General features: G+C 36.2%; 2 protein-coding genes across 8 annotated transcripts; both read right to left on the bottom strand.

Moving 5' to 3' along the window:
* Window positions 1–214: 214 nt before the first annotated feature.
* Window positions 215–9419, bottom strand: retreg2 (reticulophagy regulator family member 2). Of its 2 annotated transcripts, none has more exons than XM_043240572.1 (9): window positions 9106–9419; window positions 8257–8360; window positions 7419–7449; window positions 7189–7318; window positions 6437–6521; window positions 5466–5603; window positions 4697–4785; window positions 4302–4437; window positions 215–3325 (listed from the first exon to the last, which is right to left on the bottom strand). In XM_043240572.1, the coding sequence occupies exons 1-9, from the start codon at window positions 9333–9335 to the stop codon at window positions 2574–2576; spliced, it is 1695 nt and encodes a 564-aa protein (XP_043096507.1). In that variant the 5' UTR covers window positions 9336–9419; the 3' UTR covers window positions 215–2573. The 2 variants fall into 2 exon arrangements, with proteins under 2 accessions (XP_043096507.1, XP_043096515.1); XM_043240580.1 differs by having other exon boundaries at window positions 215–3322; window positions 9106–9416.
* Window positions 9420–10416: 997 nt separating this feature from the next.
* prkag3a (protein kinase, AMP-activated, gamma 3a non-catalytic subunit) lies at window positions 10417–17077 on the bottom strand. 6 transcript variants are annotated; one of them, XR_006251076.1, is made up of 13 exons: window positions 16739–17075; window positions 15840–15876; window positions 15647–15753; window positions 15458–15539; window positions 15313–15371; window positions 14399–14459; window positions 13992–14046; window positions 12992–13118; window positions 12724–12889; window positions 12598–12635; window positions 12340–12486; window positions 11757–11926; window positions 10417–10798 (listed from the first exon to the last, which is right to left on the bottom strand). XR_006251076.1 is itself a non-coding variant. In XM_043240678.1 (13 exons), the coding sequence occupies exons 1-13, from the start codon at window positions 16754–16756 to the stop codon at window positions 10791–10793; spliced, it is 999 nt and encodes a 332-aa protein (XP_043096613.1). In that variant the 5' UTR covers window positions 16757–17075; the 3' UTR covers window positions 10417–10790. The 6 variants fall into 6 exon arrangements, 5 of the variants coding, with proteins under 5 accessions (XP_043096613.1, XP_043096622.1, XP_043096629.1 ...); XM_043240678.1 differs by having other exon boundaries at window positions 11833–11926; XM_043240687.1 differs by lacking the exon at window positions 10417–10798 and having other exon boundaries at window positions 11522–11926; window positions 12992–13073; window positions 16739–17077.
* Window positions 17078–17190: the final 113 nt, after the last annotated feature.

The raw sequence follows: 17190 nt of genomic DNA, 5'->3' as shown, positions 1-17190 counted from the left end.
CTCATTCCGACGGCACCCATTCACTGCTGAGCAAATGACGTAAATTCCCAAGATGCGTCCTGATTTGGTTCTGAAACAAATGAATGGACATCTTGGATGGCCTGAGGGGGTGACCGATTCCTTAAACCAGGAGTAGCTAATCCCCCCATAGTTCACAATTTACAAATCAGTTCAGTTCAGTGAAAACAATCCCCGTTTAAATGAACACAAAGAATTTGAAGTTGAAAACCAGCTTATGGGTGTATATTAGAGATACATGGAGGTGCAAGTCAGAGTAACAAAATAACATTCAACAATACATTTTGTAGTTAAATGCTCTAAGTGCTTTTTTTTTATAGATCATAAAGCAGTAACAGCATGAGCAAAACACAATCACTATTACACAAAGATAACCTCTCTGTAAATATCTGAAAACACAAATCTCTGCGGTCTGGATCAGATGAGTCTGTGGCTATATCTACAGGAGAAAGGGCAAAACGCAAAGTCCTAACAAAAACAACTGAGATGCGACAAGCGGTTTTTCCACACTGAAATTAAAAATACAATCACAGCAACGCAGAACATGTTCTGGACTACACGTGGCGCGGGATTTTAGACCAATCAGATTTTACAGTGGGTGGGGCTAACAAAATTTGAATTAAAATGACTGGTTAGGACAGTGTAAGAATTTAGAATTTTAAAGGATGTCAACCTGCCTCCAATCGATCAACAGATCTGTTAAACGTCAAATATATACATGGTTTTTTCATACACAATTCCAGTTTAAAAGATATTTCCCTTTAGTATGATTAAGAATTGGAATATATATATATATATATATATATATATATATATATATATATATATATATATATATATATATATATTGAATTATACAATCTTACAATTTTTTTTCCAGTGTCACAGAAGTCACTGAGACCTTTGACACTGACATGAAGAGAAATTAATATTCTTAATATGCTGTTAGAGGTTCATGTGATCAATTCTAGAAATACCTCGATGACTTATTGCGAGCATCTCACAAAGATACAAATAAGGCTCAATCATTCACTAAGGTTTCCCCTTCATTTTAATTAAACAAGGGAAGATAATTCAGTCAAGCCCATGCAGGAAATCTACCCAAACGTCATACAGCTTTTCATGTAAATTATATTTTAGGCAATCTGTGAGCTCTTGATGGGATTTATACAATGAGACGTTCAAGAGTTCAGAGTCTGTAGGATTTTTATACTCTCCCAAACTGTACTTATTCTATCAAATTATTTGATGTTTTCTACTTCTACTTCCTGTGATGCAAAGCTGAATTTTCTGCATCATTACTCCAGTCTACAGTGTCACATGATCCTTCAGAAATCATTACAATTTGTATAATTACTGCTTTTTTTTGTGCCGCTTCATAATTTGTGGAAACCTTCTAGTCAACTTTTTGACTAGAAAAGTTCAAAAGGACAGCATTAATTTGAAAGATAAAACTTTTAATCAATTTTATTCCAATTCTTTCTGCATTAAAAGTATTCATTCCTTTTAAAAAAATAAAAATAAATTAAAAAAATAAACAATAATAAATCTTACTGACCCCAAACTCTTGATCAGCAGTATTTTTGGCATGTTTATGAAAATCCAGAAGTCCTGCGAATGTGCACGCAAACAATACTTCAAAAGTGCAACCAATTATAATATATTGAGCCTGAATATGAGTTAAACTTCTAATTTTTACATAAATATGGGGGGGGGTTGGAATCAAGCACTATCAATGAGGAACTCTTCTGTGCTACGCTGCATTCACAATCACCTTTGTGCGACAAAAGTACTTTTTACATCCTCAAAAATCAGTAAATGGCACAATCCAATATTGATCTCTCAAAAATGATTTTCAGTATTTGATTTGCAATGTGCTAAACTTCTTTAACGTCTGTCTGCCGGAATATAAATGTTGCAGCTTTTATTATTTATTCGAAACGTATTTAAATGGTAAGCTTTTCTTCACTCTAACCAGTTTGAATAAATGAAACCATCCGCTTCATAGGAATATATTAGTTAAGCTATGATTATGAAAGGAAATCTTTAACGTGACCGAGAATCTGCAGCCATATCCTGCTCATAAAACCTCCCAGCCCTACAAACAAACAAAAGTCAGCCCACCTAACGTCTTCCCTTGACCTGATGCATTAAACCTCGTGACAACGGTCAGCGCGGGATTGATAAACCAGAGGGCACGTGTCGCAGACATGTAGTCTTTGTCAAAATATACATACAGTAAATGATTAAAACTAAGCCTATTGAAATCTGAGTGGCTGGATTTGAGGCTGAAGGCCATTTGGATCTGTCAAAAAAACAAAACAAAAAAAACTCATTACTGTCGCTTTAAGGATTTCGGTTGAATGTTTTACGTTTTGGACATTCACCTGCTCAAAAGGAAATGAAAGCTAACCGCCAATCACAGTGATCTCACTCCTGAAAACCACAAAATAAAGGCATAGCTGACCGCAGCATTCCCTTTCACGAATCATTTGTGTCAGTATATTGTATCTACAAGGACTATAAATAAAATAAACAGTTTAGATGATGTGAAGCTAGGAATCCTGCTGGTCTGCGTGCTGCTGACTGCTTGGGGGTGTGTCTGTGGAAGCCCCGCCCACTTCCTGTCCATCACCACCGAAGCCCGACCCCTCATCCATTTGTTCCAGTTCGCTTTGGTCCAGAAGCTCAAAGTCCTCTTCCTCGGCCGGTACGAGCGTGACATCCGGTTGCTCTTCGGTGCTCGCTTCGGTGACGTCCGCGTCCTCTTCTTCGGCGCCGGCTTCCTGGATTGAAGGCGACTCGAGGGGCGATTCCATCAGGCATGGAAGCGTTTCGGTGGGAAGAAACGAAGCCAGTGACGAGCCCTCGCTGGCCTCGCTAGACCGCAACAGGGCTGAGAGAGTGTTCTGTACTACAGTAGAGATGGCCGTGCTCACTATCTCCTCGCTGAGGGCTTCCAGGGACCGAGCGGGTCTCGAAACGCCCGCAGCCAATCCCCCTCCCTCTTTTTCAGTACCCACGATGCTTTGGTCCGCCACTGCCGCCTGTCCGTGTCCGTTGAAGTGCGTGTTGACGAAGTGGAGCGGAGACGCTAAGTGCTGGATGAGGAGGCCGGCCGGAGACAACGCCTCCTCCTGGAGCCCGGGTCCGGACGCTCCCGTCTGCTCTGACCCGAGGACGCCCAGCGGGAAATGGAACAGACCCGGCTCAATAGAAGGCAGCTCGTCCACCGACGGGAACTCTGCTAGGTCTCTAGAGAACGCCTCCTCCGGCTCGCTGTGCACGCTCTGCTGATCCAGGTCTGCTGACGAAAACAGAGACAATTTTTTTTGGGAGTAAAACCATTCATATAATTGAAGGCTCTTTCCAATGATAAAAAAAACCTTGTTGGCAGAGGCTATTTATACTAACTCCGCCCACCAATGTGTATTTAGACTAGTCAAGATGGCTGTCAGACATTAACTCTAGTGGCGTAGATGTAGTGTTTGACACAATCGACAATTTCAAACTTTTTCTTCATCCGAAATAAAAATGAAGGAAGTCGTCAAAAAGTTGAAAATAAAGTATCGCACAGGTGTAGGGAGGCCTTTATTGTCATTTGAATTAAAATTATAATTTGCACTTTTATTATTGAATATTGTTTTAGAGTGTACTACAATACTGAGGTGCAGATAATTGCTATTTATACACTATTTGCATTAAGTAGCTTAGTATAAATTACAGCATCAACAGCATTTTGCTAAAAAAAAATCTGCTTGAACATAGAATATGCTATTTTCACTTAGTGTAAATTGCATTTCATTTCTAATCACTTTTTTTTATTTCTATTTATTTTTTATTGAATTCAAATTTGTGCAAGAATGTTTTCAAAATGTGAAATGTAAATACTGGAACAAAGAAATGTCAATTTACCTGAAATAGTTTGCACAAATTACATAAAAATGCGTTGCCTGTGTTTCATAAATAAATATATATTTTTTTATTAGCATACGGTCTGGACTAGAAAAGCATATTTGCAACATGTGCATTTTAATTTTTTCATATTGTTCAGTAATTTTTATATTATATTAGAGAGAGACAGAGAGAGAGAGAGAGAGAGAGAGAGAGAGAGAGAGACAGAGACAGAGAGAGAGAGAGAGAGAGAGAGAGAGAGAGAGAGAGAGAGACAGAGAGAGAGAGAGAGAGAGAGAGAGAGAGAGGCTATTCTTCAAATCTTTATCTTCAAAGAAACCTGAAAAAAAAAGTATCAGGGTTTAATTTGATCTAAAACCACCGAGTACCTTCCGAGACGTCTGTGAGTTGTGGTGTTGTGGCTCTGGACACAGAGAATCCTCCGCTCTCCAGTATAGAAGCCTCCTCATCAGACAGCTCCGAGTCTGTGATGGCCATCGCCAGAGCCGTAGTCTTCACATCCACCTGATCACACAACCAACCCATCAGTCAAATAAATGCTGTTAGTTTAAATATCCTATTCAAAGAATCTGAAGAAAATCATCACTGATAATAAGGATAAATGTTCCTGATAAATTTCTGAAGGATCATGTGACACTGAAGACTGGAGTAATGATGCCGGAAATGTTTAAATGTTTAAATAGGCCGCAGCCCCTTTAAGATGGAATGCTCCCCGTCATCACCAAACATGAAACTAACCCCCCGTCCCTATCTGGACACTCACAGTAGGGGCGAAACATGACAGCTCCTCCTCGCTCTCGCTCTCGGTCTCTGCCCTTGGCTCATCACCCTCTTCCTGCTCCTTCTTCAGCTCTGCTCACACACACACACACACACAATTCTCCTGAGCACGGTCTAACAGGAAGCGGCACAATAACAACCTGGATTGCAGAGTCTATAACTCCGATATCTGCACAAGAAGTGCATAACATACTGGAACCAATATTCAACCATTTTTATTAACATTAGTCCGTTATTGGATGCAGATATTATTAGGGATTCAGGTTCACGCAATAGACTCTGTAGCTATTTGTAAACAGCATATTGCTAAAATAAATCTGCTTGAACATAGAATATAAGTATCCATTGCTAAGAAAATATGCTATTTTTATTTAGTGTAAATTGCATTTAATTTCTAATCACGTTTTTTTATTTGTATTTTTTATTAAATTGAAGAATGTTTTTTAAATGTGAAATGTAAAAATTGGAACAAAGAAATGTCAATTTGCCTGAAATTGTTTGCACAAATTACATAAAAATGCATTGCCTGTGTTTCATAAATAATGTTTTTTTATTACCTTACGGTCTGGACTAGAAAGGTTTCGGTAATTTCTTTTTTTTTTACTGTATCTAAAATGTCTTGATGTCTCATTTCACTTTAAGCATGAACAAAGTGGCAAAAAACTAATGTAAAACAATTAAAAAATGTCTTTTAAAGAAAATGAAGAGTTAATTTAGCAAGCTAGGACAGTAAATAAAGGCAAGCGTCTCACTTCTCTTGTCATATTTGCGGCGCTGTGTGTCTCCTTTCATGCTGTAGTCCAGTTTCATCAGTATGGGCTCCAGTCCGGTGTACATTTTCTGGATCAGTTCGTGGTAAACCACCAGCGGCCACAGCAGCACACTCAGCACTAATGCAGGACAGAGAAAAACATACAGTACAGTTTAACCAACAAGGACGCATTCAACGGATAAAAAGAGAAACATAATGATACAAAAGATGTCCATTTCAAATAAACACTGTTCTTTTGAGCTTATATAATATATAAGGTGTGCACTGTTTTAAACACAGATAACAATTAGAAATGTTTCTTGAGCAGCAAATCAGCTTATTAGAATGATTTATGAAAGATCATGTGACACAGAAGAACGAAGAAAAACAGCGTTGTATCACAGGAATAAATTTTTTAATTTAAATTTTTTTTTACTTTATATTTGATCCAATAAATGCATCCTTGGTGATCATAAGAATCTTAAAAAACACACAGTAAAATAACTTGGAATAATAAAAATAAAAAATACTTAACCCATATTTATAAAAAAAAAAAAAAAAATTAAATGAAATGCATTTAAATAAAAAACTAAAAACATCTTAATAAGCCTAAAGTAGCTCTTTTTTCTTCCTTTTCGAATCTTTTTCTTTTTGATTTTATGGTAAAATATGACCTGCATATAAAATACACTGCTATCATATATTTTTGACACTGGTTTGAATTGTTGTAGTGTTTAGTATAAATATATTTCTGTGTTTAAATGTGCCTGCATTTTTTTTTTAGCCCAACCAAAGAAAAAATGCTGGGAAAATAGATCTCATTATGTTGCTTCTTTCATTCACAGCAATGAAAACACAGCCGGAGAGTTATGTAAGTGCAGAGGTGGACGCGTGTTGCGCAATTTGTGTTGTTGCTGGTGCAAAAGGGCAGCAGCGTGTGTAAAATGCATATATGAAAACTAGTTTGCTCACGTATGATGTAGGAGATCATTATCCCGGGAATGTAATGTCCAACCACGGCCAGGAGGAAACATCCCGAACACATCATGATGCAGAACTGATGAGGAGAAACAGAACCATTGATCAGTAAACACTTTCTGTTGGTTTCTTGTGTTTTATGGGATGCGGTGGTTGTATTTCTAAGTCTAAGACTAATAAAGCATACCTTATCGTACAATTTTTGGGGTCAGTAAGATTATAATGTTTTAATGAAGTCTCTTTAAGCTAATCAAGACTGCATTTATTTGATCAAAAATACAGTAAAAACAGTAGTATTGTGAAATATTGTCACGTGATCAAATCAATATGAATAATTTCAACTCAAAAAACACTAAATATAATTATTAAAGTTGAATAACATATGTGCTGCAACATAATTATAAGAAATATAAAGCATTATTTCAGGATTCTGAGATAAACAGAACAGTAGAAAAATAACTTTTATATGAAATAGAAATAATTTTTAATGGTTTTCACTGTCCATTTTAACCAATTAATATATATATATATATGTGTGTGTGTGTGTGTGTGTGTGTGTGTGTGTGTGTGTGTGTGTATGTGTATATAAATATGTATGTGTGTGTGTGTGTGTGTGTGTGTGTGTAGTTTTTCAGACAAAAGGGAAAAAAGAAAGTGATGAATAAATAAAGACCAAATCATAATTTGTCTGTTATTATGAATCACATTCCAAACATGTGTTCTGATGACAGACTCCCTCTCCTCACCTTGCCGTGGTTTTGTCGTTTGTACTGAAGCATTTCTTGGATGTAAAGGCTGAAGGTGAGGTAACTCTCGGCGAGATGATGGCTGAGCTCCTCCACGCTTAACAGACGCGGCTGATCGCTCAGAGCTTCTCTGCAGAAGTCAGGACAAATTGAAGATGATTCGACAAGGAAACAAGCTTAAGATACAGCATAGGAAATGGTTACGAAATGAGGTTATTCGAGACACGTACCGCTCAATGACAGCCGTCTCGGGATGCCACGCTGTGGAGAACACAGGAGAAACAGCGAGCGAGATCAATGCATGGTAAAAGAAATCAAATATATCGTAATCATACGATTAAGATGAATCATAAATCGATTCCTTCTTCGTGTTTTACAATAACTCTCTAATTTGAACTTTAGTTTTCTTCTGCTCACCGAGGCTACAATTTTTAATGCAAAACACAAAAATATAGTGATATATATATATATATATATATATATATATATATATATATATATATATATATATATAAAAACAAACATATACTAAAAAGACAAACATATACGAAGAACAATATATAGAGCCTTTCAGCTTAATGCATGTTAAAAATGTTAGAATTCATTTTGAAAATGTCCATTAATATTTTTGTGGAAAAAGTAGGTTTTTTTCCCCATTATAAATATCTTTATTGTCAATTTTAATTAATTCAATGCCCCTTAAAATATGAATCAATAAATGTTTTTAAATAAATAGAATGTATATAAATTGTGTATTAGTATTTTATATTAGGACACATGAATAAAACAAAAAAATAGAATTCTTTATGCATATTTAGTGGAAAAATGGCATGCAAAACATGCCTTAATTGTACATTTCCACTGCGTTTTAGCTCGTAGAATACACTTTGAATCAACTTCAATAACTGTTGCCGTTTTTAATTACCAGTTTCACTGCAAATACATTTAGTCATTTTGCAGACATCCTCAAAATGCTGCAAAACACACAGTTACCTATATAAACTAGATCTGCTGTATGCGTCGCTGTGAATGATGCACAGTACTGTATATAGTCTGTGCGTGCATTACCTGTGATCTGTGGCAGCTTGTCTTTCCATCTCTCCAGTAAAGTCAGTCCGATGAGAGACACGCTCAGGAGGAACAAGGGTCTCAAAGACGTGGACGACAGGAGCCTAAAACACACACACACACACACCACAGTCTGCATCTAATCCAATTACAAAAACATCCCGTATGGATATGTACCGCAGATCCTGACTGCTGACCAAAATATTATTTGCAAACAACGGTAATGACGGCAACCGTTACAAACGCAATTGTATAAATGTAATTATATTATTTACATATACACATACATACCATGGTATTCAACTGATACAAAGCTAAGACCATGACAAATCAGCGCATATTTCACTAAATAATGTCTCAGTTGTATATATAAACCTAATACGTGTACAAAAAATGATCAATAAAAGCATTCAACTACTAGTTATTTTCTTGACCCCGCTCACCTGCAGTGTTTTAGAGAAACATCAGTGTTACGTGTGTATCAAAGTACCATGGTATTTCTGTCTGATGCTATGATAGCTGCCTGTCATTGTATTTTTGTTGTGGTATGACACAGTAATCATGTGGCAGTATTATGGTACGTGCGTCCAAAGTGATACCGTGATATGACCGATGTGTAACGTAACGGCACAGTAACGTTGCCATGGTATTTAAACGGCCGCCCAAGAATATCGCGGTAGTGTCCGAAACCACGCCAGAAAACAGCCACAGTAATACTACGAGTATTATTCGCTAGGAGTAGCGAAGCGGAACTTCGACCCGAAGCGGCTGCTAACGAGCAGATTAACCCGATTACTAACTAGCCACTGTTTAGGATTAACGCCGTCGCTTTATTCGCCCGCGCCTCACCAGAACAGCGTGTTGAGCGCCAGCGCGGCGACGACGCTGTGCAGCGGCCTCTCCCACACCAGCAGCCGCTGCGCGCAGAGCACCGCGGGCTCACACTGCGACAGCCAGCCGCGCAGACGCTCCCGCAGCCGCCGCAGCTCCGGCGCATCCTCGCCGCAGCCGCCGGGCGCGGGGAACCAGGCCTCCAGACCGGCCGAGGCCGAGGACTCCGAGGCCCGTCTGCTCGCCATTCTCACTCGTCCAGCGTTGTTTGTGTGTGTGTGTGTGTGTTGATGACGGGGTTCGGTCAGGAGAGGCTCGTCATGGATTATTAGAAAAAACAGAAACACACCGTGGATCTTACAGGCTCTCTCAGAGTCACATGCTCAGTGTTTACCGCGCCCTTGAGTGACATCTGCTGGCCGCGCAACCACACTTCACATTTATCCGATTTAACAAACATGTTTTTTTATTTACATACTCTTTAACAGTTAATATTAGTGCTGGGCAACGATTAATTGCATCCAAAACAAAAGGTTTTTTTTTGTTGTTGTTAATATAGCCAATATATTTGTATTTAATATTTAATGCATTTATAAAGACACAACATACAGTATATATTTGAACAAAAAACAAAACAAATATATATATATATAAACACACACACACACATATATATATATATATATATATATATATATATATATATATATATATTATATATATATATATATATATATATATATATATATATATATATATATTTATATATATATATATATATATTTATATATATATATATATATTTATATATATATATATATATTTATTATGTTTAGAACTATATGCAATATATAAACAATTTTTTCTATAATGTACACATAACACACACATATATATATATATATATATATATATATATATATATATATATATATATATATATATATATGTGTGTGTGTGTGTGTGTGTGTGTAATTAATCACTGCCCAGAACTAATTAATCTGCTATTTATTTGTTTTGTTTGACATTTTTTTTTTTTGAGAATGGATATTAGCCTTACCTAGTTTCAGTAGATGTATAAAAACTGAAATAAATATATTAAAATCCATTTCTATTACCGCATTTATTAACATACAGTATAATGCAGTTTAATTTTGCAATATTAATTTATTTACATACAATTAAATATCATTTAATTCAACATTAAAAAAAATATATTATTAAAAAGTAGCATAACATATCTATCTATCTATATATCTATAAAAATATGAATATAAAAATGTTATTGTGGCAAAATGTGTAACAGAGAAAGAGAGAGAGAGAGAAAGCTGCTTTTTTCACTTTTGTATAAGGTTATTTATTTTTTGAGGCAAGGAAAGAGCACAAGGAATTGTTTATTAGAAAACAAAACATGATAATCCGACAATGCATTTCACAACATAGCACAAAAAGGCAAACTACATGATCAATTTGATCAGAATCCAAGCCCATGTGCTCACTCGTCCATGAAAACAAAAAGCATCAGTTTCCTTTGTCAGTACTCATTTATCATAAACAATCTCTCAGTTAAATGAGAAATTAGTCGCTTAACATGTTATGCATTTACGCCATTCAAACTGAACGTGTGTTACAACATGAATTTATAATGTAAAAAAAAAAAAGAGTTCCTTTCTTCATTCTTGATTGCGGTCTTACTTTATCTTTTAAAAACCTGAAAACAGGGCGAGAGAATACACTTACGACAAGTTTCACCATGGCTTTTGAACTAAATACCGCCGTGGCATCCCCACTCTGAAGCACAACAACAATATCAGCCGCGCAGAGAGGACGGGACCGAGGCTGTTTTTACACACAGGTGTTCAAAGAGTGTAACAAAAGGCCCACCAGTGTGTTCTCAAACCTTCAAATACTCATTCAGCCAACAAACGGGTCAGGCGCTCAAACATGCAGGGAAACTCTACTCATCAGCAGTTTTCTATCGTTAGCATTGCATGTAAGTTACTTTCAGTTATTGCTCACTAATGACGAATACCGATAAGCAGAGAGAAAATGCATCGGCAGCACTGTGGAGACCACGATGTATTAACAGAGGCTGCGATTCAGGGAGGCTGGAGCTTGATGTAATGTACGATAACGGATATACCGGTTGTATTACTAAAGGCGCATTAACACTGTGGGGTAATTTACAGTACTAGTTAAATGTTTAAACACACCTGACTGCTTGCAAACAAGTTTTTATTATTAATAGTATTAGTTCAGATTTTTATTTAAACAATACTTTATTATAATACCTATAATACTTCCATTTATGTAACTGTATAGATTAACCCAAAATGAACAAAAAAAAAAAAAAAAAGAATAAGGAAATAAAACCCAAAATGAACAAATATATATATTTATATATATATATATATATATATATATATATATATATATATATATATATATATATATATATATATATATATATAGTGTATAAAACATCCCATGATGCACTTCTAATAAAAACATCATTTTTTTGGACACTATATAATTCCTTTCTATTTTGATTGATGTAATTTTATTATTTGGATGAATTTACTGTGGTGTGTCCAGACCTTTGACTAGTATTGTATGCAGTAGCAGTGCACGTGTTGGCAAAGCTGGGCTGGGAAAGCAGTAAAGCCTACCTGGACACTAGTGCTGGTTAGAAGAGGTAACAGGGGAAGCATATCCTCTCAGGTTAGGAAAACAGAGCATCAATACCTGCTGGAGATAAAACTACGGCCTGCAGCAGGTCTGAGAGAGAGATTATTCCCCGAACCACGTCTTCCCTGTCCACAAGCACCAGCCTATGAACCTGCAAGTAATAATAATAATAATAATAATAATAATAATAATAATTAAATAAATAATAGTAATAATAATGATAGTAAAATAAAATAACATTTGTTATAAAACAAAAAGACAAAAAATCTAATGCAAACGCAAACATCTGCAACAAAAAAAGACAATTATAGAAAAAGGAATTAAATGCTTATGTTTTTGTCAATACTAATTTCCTATTAAGTATATATATAAAAGTGCATTTTATACATTTGCAATTAAAAATTAAATTAAATTGATTTGAATTAAAATAAAATAAAATATAAATTTAATTTAATTTAATTTAATTTAATTGTAGTAAAACTACATGGAGACATGAAAAGGATCAACTACTAATAAGATAAGATGTTAATAAGACATGCCTCAGCTAAGACCATACTTGCTTACCTCTGCCTTGACTATTCTGTCAATAACAGTCTCTAAAGTCTCGTCAGGGTAACACTTAATGACTCCTTCCACATAACAGCGTCTCCTGCGCACGGCCTCCTGCATGCTCATGCTCAGGTTATTGTAGGTTTTCTGCGCCGCAAGATTCTGTCAAAAGAAACACCATACACCATCACCATACAAGAAACTGCTTACAAGTTAATAAACTACTTCTGTCTCTAACGTCTAAAATAAAAAAACAGAAGAAGAGATTCTCACAATCACGTCAAATCTGGAATACAGGGCAACCACCTTGCCTAGAAAAAAAAACAGAAGAAAGTAAATAGGTACAATACGCACTATTCAGTTTTGATCCTGTAACATTTGACTTATTGTTTTAAGTACCGTCGTCGTCCACCACTGGGAGAGCAGAGACACGTCGCTCAACAAACACAGATAGAGCATCGTACACAGTAGCTGTCTGGGAGACCGTCGCCACGTCTGAGAACGTTCCTATTCCTGCGTCTTTAATCTGCTTCTTCAAGAAGCGTGGCTTTGGCACCGAGGCTCCCTAAAAGACCGAGAGAAACCGGAGGTACGCACGTCTATAAACCCGCTGAACTGCAAAGTGATGAGTTTAAGTAGAATTAACCACTGGATTGAATAATCTTACAAATATATGAAGGAACTTGAGGATTCTCTTATGGGTCAGTATGTGAAGGACATTTCCAGACTCGGGGTCGATGACCGGAAGCCTGTGGATTTTGTGTTTCAGTAAAGAGTAGACAGCATCAAAGAGGCTGCGCACAGACAGGAAAAATATATATAGATGCATATTATACATTTATTTAAAAAGGAAAAAAGAAATCCATACTATTTTTTCCGGCAAGGATGCATAATATTTGATCAGATGTGATAATAAAGACTTTCTGTTTAATGTTTTTAATGCTTTCTGAATCAAATAAATTAATTTAAAAAATGAATGAAAAAAAAATTAGGAAATGTTTTGGAGGAGAAATTATCATGCGTGCCCCTGGACAACAAATCCATAATATAAGTGTAGTTTTTTTTCAAAATAGACTGAATAAATAAGCTTGGTATGTTAGGATGGGATCATATTTGGCCAAGATACAGGTATTTAAAAATCTGGAATCTGAGAGTGCAAAAATATTGAGAAAATCACCTTTACATTTGTCCAGATTAAGTCCTTAAGTAATGTATATTACTATTCAAAAATTAAATTTTGATATGTTAACGGTAGGACATGTACAGATTATGTTCATGAACGTTATCTTTAACTAATATCCTAATGCAAAAAAGAGAAATCTTTAATACGATGTATTTTTGCTTATAAACAGGGTAGTGCTGCTTGGGTTTGTGGTCCAGGGACACACATTAGATCACGTGACGCAAAATTCAGCTTTACTGGAATGAATTACATTTTAAAATATTACACCAGAAAACACCTGATTTAAATTGTAATACTATTTATACATTTTAAATGCATTTTAACATTTTAAGAATATAGTTTTGAGTAATAATGTAAATTGGGAAATCTGTAACATCTTATATATACGTCGTGATTACCGTGCAACTATTCTCACGCCTAACAATCGTGCACGGCACCAGCCGCCCTGACGAACCACCCAGAATTAGAGCAATGTTTTTCATACCTGGCATCCGGCGTGATGCTGATGAGACACTGATCGTGATATTGCAGATAGACGTCTGCGGGAAGAGAACAAAAAAAATCTAATCTGAGTCGTTTCGTTAAATCTCAAGTAAGAGAAAATTCACACGACAGCCAATGGCGGCTGTGTGAGTTATACTGATAATATTTCAATGCTAAATATGTCAAGCTGTGATGTAAAGAATGCTTATTAAAAACGTAAAGAGCGCATTTTAAGGATGCTGCATTGCTATCATTTTTTCTCTTTCATATTTTTTGATTCAGAGAAGCACAGGCGCTTTAATAAGTCAAACTTATTTAGTTATTTAATTTTATATAAAACTGGTAGTGGCTGTATGCAATAGCCGCGTATGACATCCCAACATCGTCTGTGTAGCTCAGATTATTTACTTTGAAATGAATCACCTCTCCATGTCTCAATCTTGTGTTCCTCCAATTCATAGATCTGAACCTACAAGAGGAAGAAAGTAACTATAAAACGCATCATAATTACACAGTTTAATGTATATGTAAATATAGACTACTCTACAAAAAATAGGGGTCAGTCATTGTTTTTAAAAAAAAGTCTCTTACGCTCACCAAGGCTGGGTTTTTTTTGTTTTTTTCCGAAGATACAGTAAAAACAGTCATCAGTGTTGAATAGTGCTGCTTAATATTTTTGTGCAAATATGATTGTGATGCATTTTTCGATTCAGGGTCAGTAAAGCTCTCGCTTAGTTATTTTAAATGCTATAATAAGCAAATAGTATGTACTTGAGGAACAAGACCGCAATAACAAAGCGCTACCTATTTTTCTTTACGGTTCTTTGATGAAAAAAACAGCATTGGAAATATTAGAAAATATATGAAATAGAAAATCTGTAACATTGTGAATGTCTCTATTTGATCAATTTAATGTATCATTGCTAAAAAAAGAAATTTGTATATACAAAATATATTTCAAATTCAAATATATTTCTAAAACTATAATTAAAACGAATTCTAGACAAATAAATAAACTAGGTGACTGGTAACGAGAAGACGGTATCTACAATGAAAATCTAGATTCTTTAATAATCTTTTATTTAATTAATTATTTAATAGTCGGGACCTGACTGATTTACAAATGAAAGGCTCAAAATATTAGGTTGAGGAAATGATTTCGATCTGAATACTATTTCAAGTCACTTTGTTATAATCTTCCAGAGAAACAATATCTGTCTCGTGCAGCACTGTGCGGACAGTCAATGCAAAATCAATACGATTCAAGCCACGAAGGACAACGCAAGGTGACCGTTAGAGAAGAGGCAGAGATCACAACCCACCATGGGTGACCTGTAATACCGATGAAGAATATTAATGAAATCTGTGATTGTCAGCATACCTGGGGAAAAAGGCAAGGGATGAAGTCAACAGGAGAGCAACTGATACAGATAGAAACTAACACGCGCACGCTCCGAGCGGTCTTACCCACAAACCTCTGCAGCTTGTTGTCCCATAAAGGGGCCGCTCTCAGGCCATTCGCAACCAAAGCAAAGAAGGCCTTCTTCACCTGTATCAAAAGACGCGTGTGTCTTCTGAACAATGTTTTTCCAGACAAATTATTTATACGTAATAACTGATTATCTGTTACACCGAGGTAAAGTGCGGCATCCCGACCTGCAGGGTGGTGTCAAAAATGACTAGTTTGCAGCTGGTGGGAATTGCATCATAACAGCAGTGTTTCTTCATAAAGTCCATATAAGCTTCCGCATTCGGATCATGGTCTGGAGAGACACGAAACGCACCGAACAACACTGAATATTTAACACGCTGCATGTAAATGAACCTTAGGACATGTTCATTGACTTACCTATGCTGTTCATTATACAGTCCTCATGGCATTCGCCCTGCCGAGAAACAAAGAGTACTTTTAAGAACTAATTTGCTCAAAAAAAAAAAAAAAAAAAAAAAAAAATATATATATATATATATATATATATATATATATATATATATATATATATATATATATATATATTTATTTTTATTTTTAAACATGGACATGTAATGAACATTACTGTTTATTATACTGTCTATACTATTATATAACTATTATTTTTATCATTATGAATTGTTCCCGTTTACTTCTTTCCCTTGACTTTTTCCCAGGAATGCTGACAATGTGACCCTGCACCACAGAACCAGTCACAATCAGCACAGATATGTTTGTAGTAATAGCCAAAAATACACTGTATGGGTCAAAATTATAGACTAGGATTAGGATATCAGGTAAAGAGCATGTTCAACATATTTTCTAAATGTCCTGCCGTAAATATATCAAAACTTACACACACACGAATATACATGCCCCGATGGAAAGCTTACTTATTCATCTTTCAGATGATGTACAAATCTCAATTTCAAAATTCAGTTACCCTTATGGTTTTGTGGTCCGGGGTCACATATACGTATCATGTATATAAACCTATATATATATATATATATATATATATATATATATATATATATATATATATATATATATATATATATATATCATTGGACGTACTATATTTAATTCCCCAAAAAGACAAAGTACTACCACACAGTATTGTACCAGGCAGTTTTGTAAATAACGGTAAAAACACTGCATTATCCCTTCTATAAATAACTCGGTGTCTTGCTCAAGGCGTTCCTTTACGCCTTTATTTTAACGCATGCATTCGCTTTATCCCCGCGAGAGCTGTACTGTTACCTGCAGTCTCTTACCTGAGTGCCAGCGTCCATTTGTGCGTGTGCACTACAGTCCAGCTCCTCCGCGCTCCGCGCGTCCTCGCTCCTCGCGCATGCTCGTGGATCCCCCGCTATATTAGGATCAACCGAGGTCGGCTATTTAAGACGCGACGCTCCCTCCAAGCGCAGTAAGGCGGGAGACAGACAAAGCGACGACACGGCGAAGAGAAGACCCGCTATTTTAGGATATTGCTGTGAGAGTCTGGGTAAGAGCGGCGTAAAGGTGTCTCGTTTGACACTGACGGACCGCGAGAGCGCAGGCACGAGGGAGCGCGCGCAGCTTGTTCCAAATATAGCGCGTGGCCTGTGTGAAATGCGCGCGACCGCCCATTCCTTCGTGAAGTCTCCAAAATTAACACACATACGCGCACGGACGCGCACACACACACACACACACACACACACACACACACACACACACACACACA

Source organism: Puntigrus tetrazona, chromosome 1, assembly GCF_018831695.1.
Source record: "Puntigrus tetrazona isolate hp1 chromosome 1, ASM1883169v1, whole genome shotgun sequence".
Taxonomy (NCBI): domain Eukaryota; kingdom Metazoa; phylum Chordata; class Actinopteri; order Cypriniformes; family Cyprinidae; genus Puntigrus; species Puntigrus tetrazona.
The sequence above is the reverse complement of the archived record's forward strand: the minus strand, read 5'-3'. Positions and strand labels throughout refer to the sequence as shown.

Coding starts and splice junctions, on each gene's coding strand:
- retreg2 (XM_043240572.1), bottom strand. CDS start 9,335: ATGGCGAGCAGACGGGCCTCGGAGTCCTCGGCCTCGGCCGGTCTGGAG. Junction 5,604..6,436: donor AATGATCTCCTACATCATAC/GTGAGCAAACTA, acceptor GTCCTGCATTAG/TGCTGAGTGTGCTGCTGTGG. Junction 4,786..5,465: donor CCGCAAATATGACAAGAGAA/GTGAGACGCTTG, acceptor GTGTGTGAGCAG/AGCTGAAGAAGGAGCAGGAA.
- prkag3a (XM_043240655.1), bottom strand. Junction 12,890..12,991: donor TCAAGTTCCTTCATATATTT/GTAAGATTATTC, acceptor TCGGTCTTTTAG/GGAGCCTCGGTGCCAAAGCC. Junction 12,636..12,723: donor CCCAGTGGTGGACGACGACG/GTACTTAAAACA, acceptor TTTTTTTTCTAG/GCAAGGTGGTTGCCCTGTAT.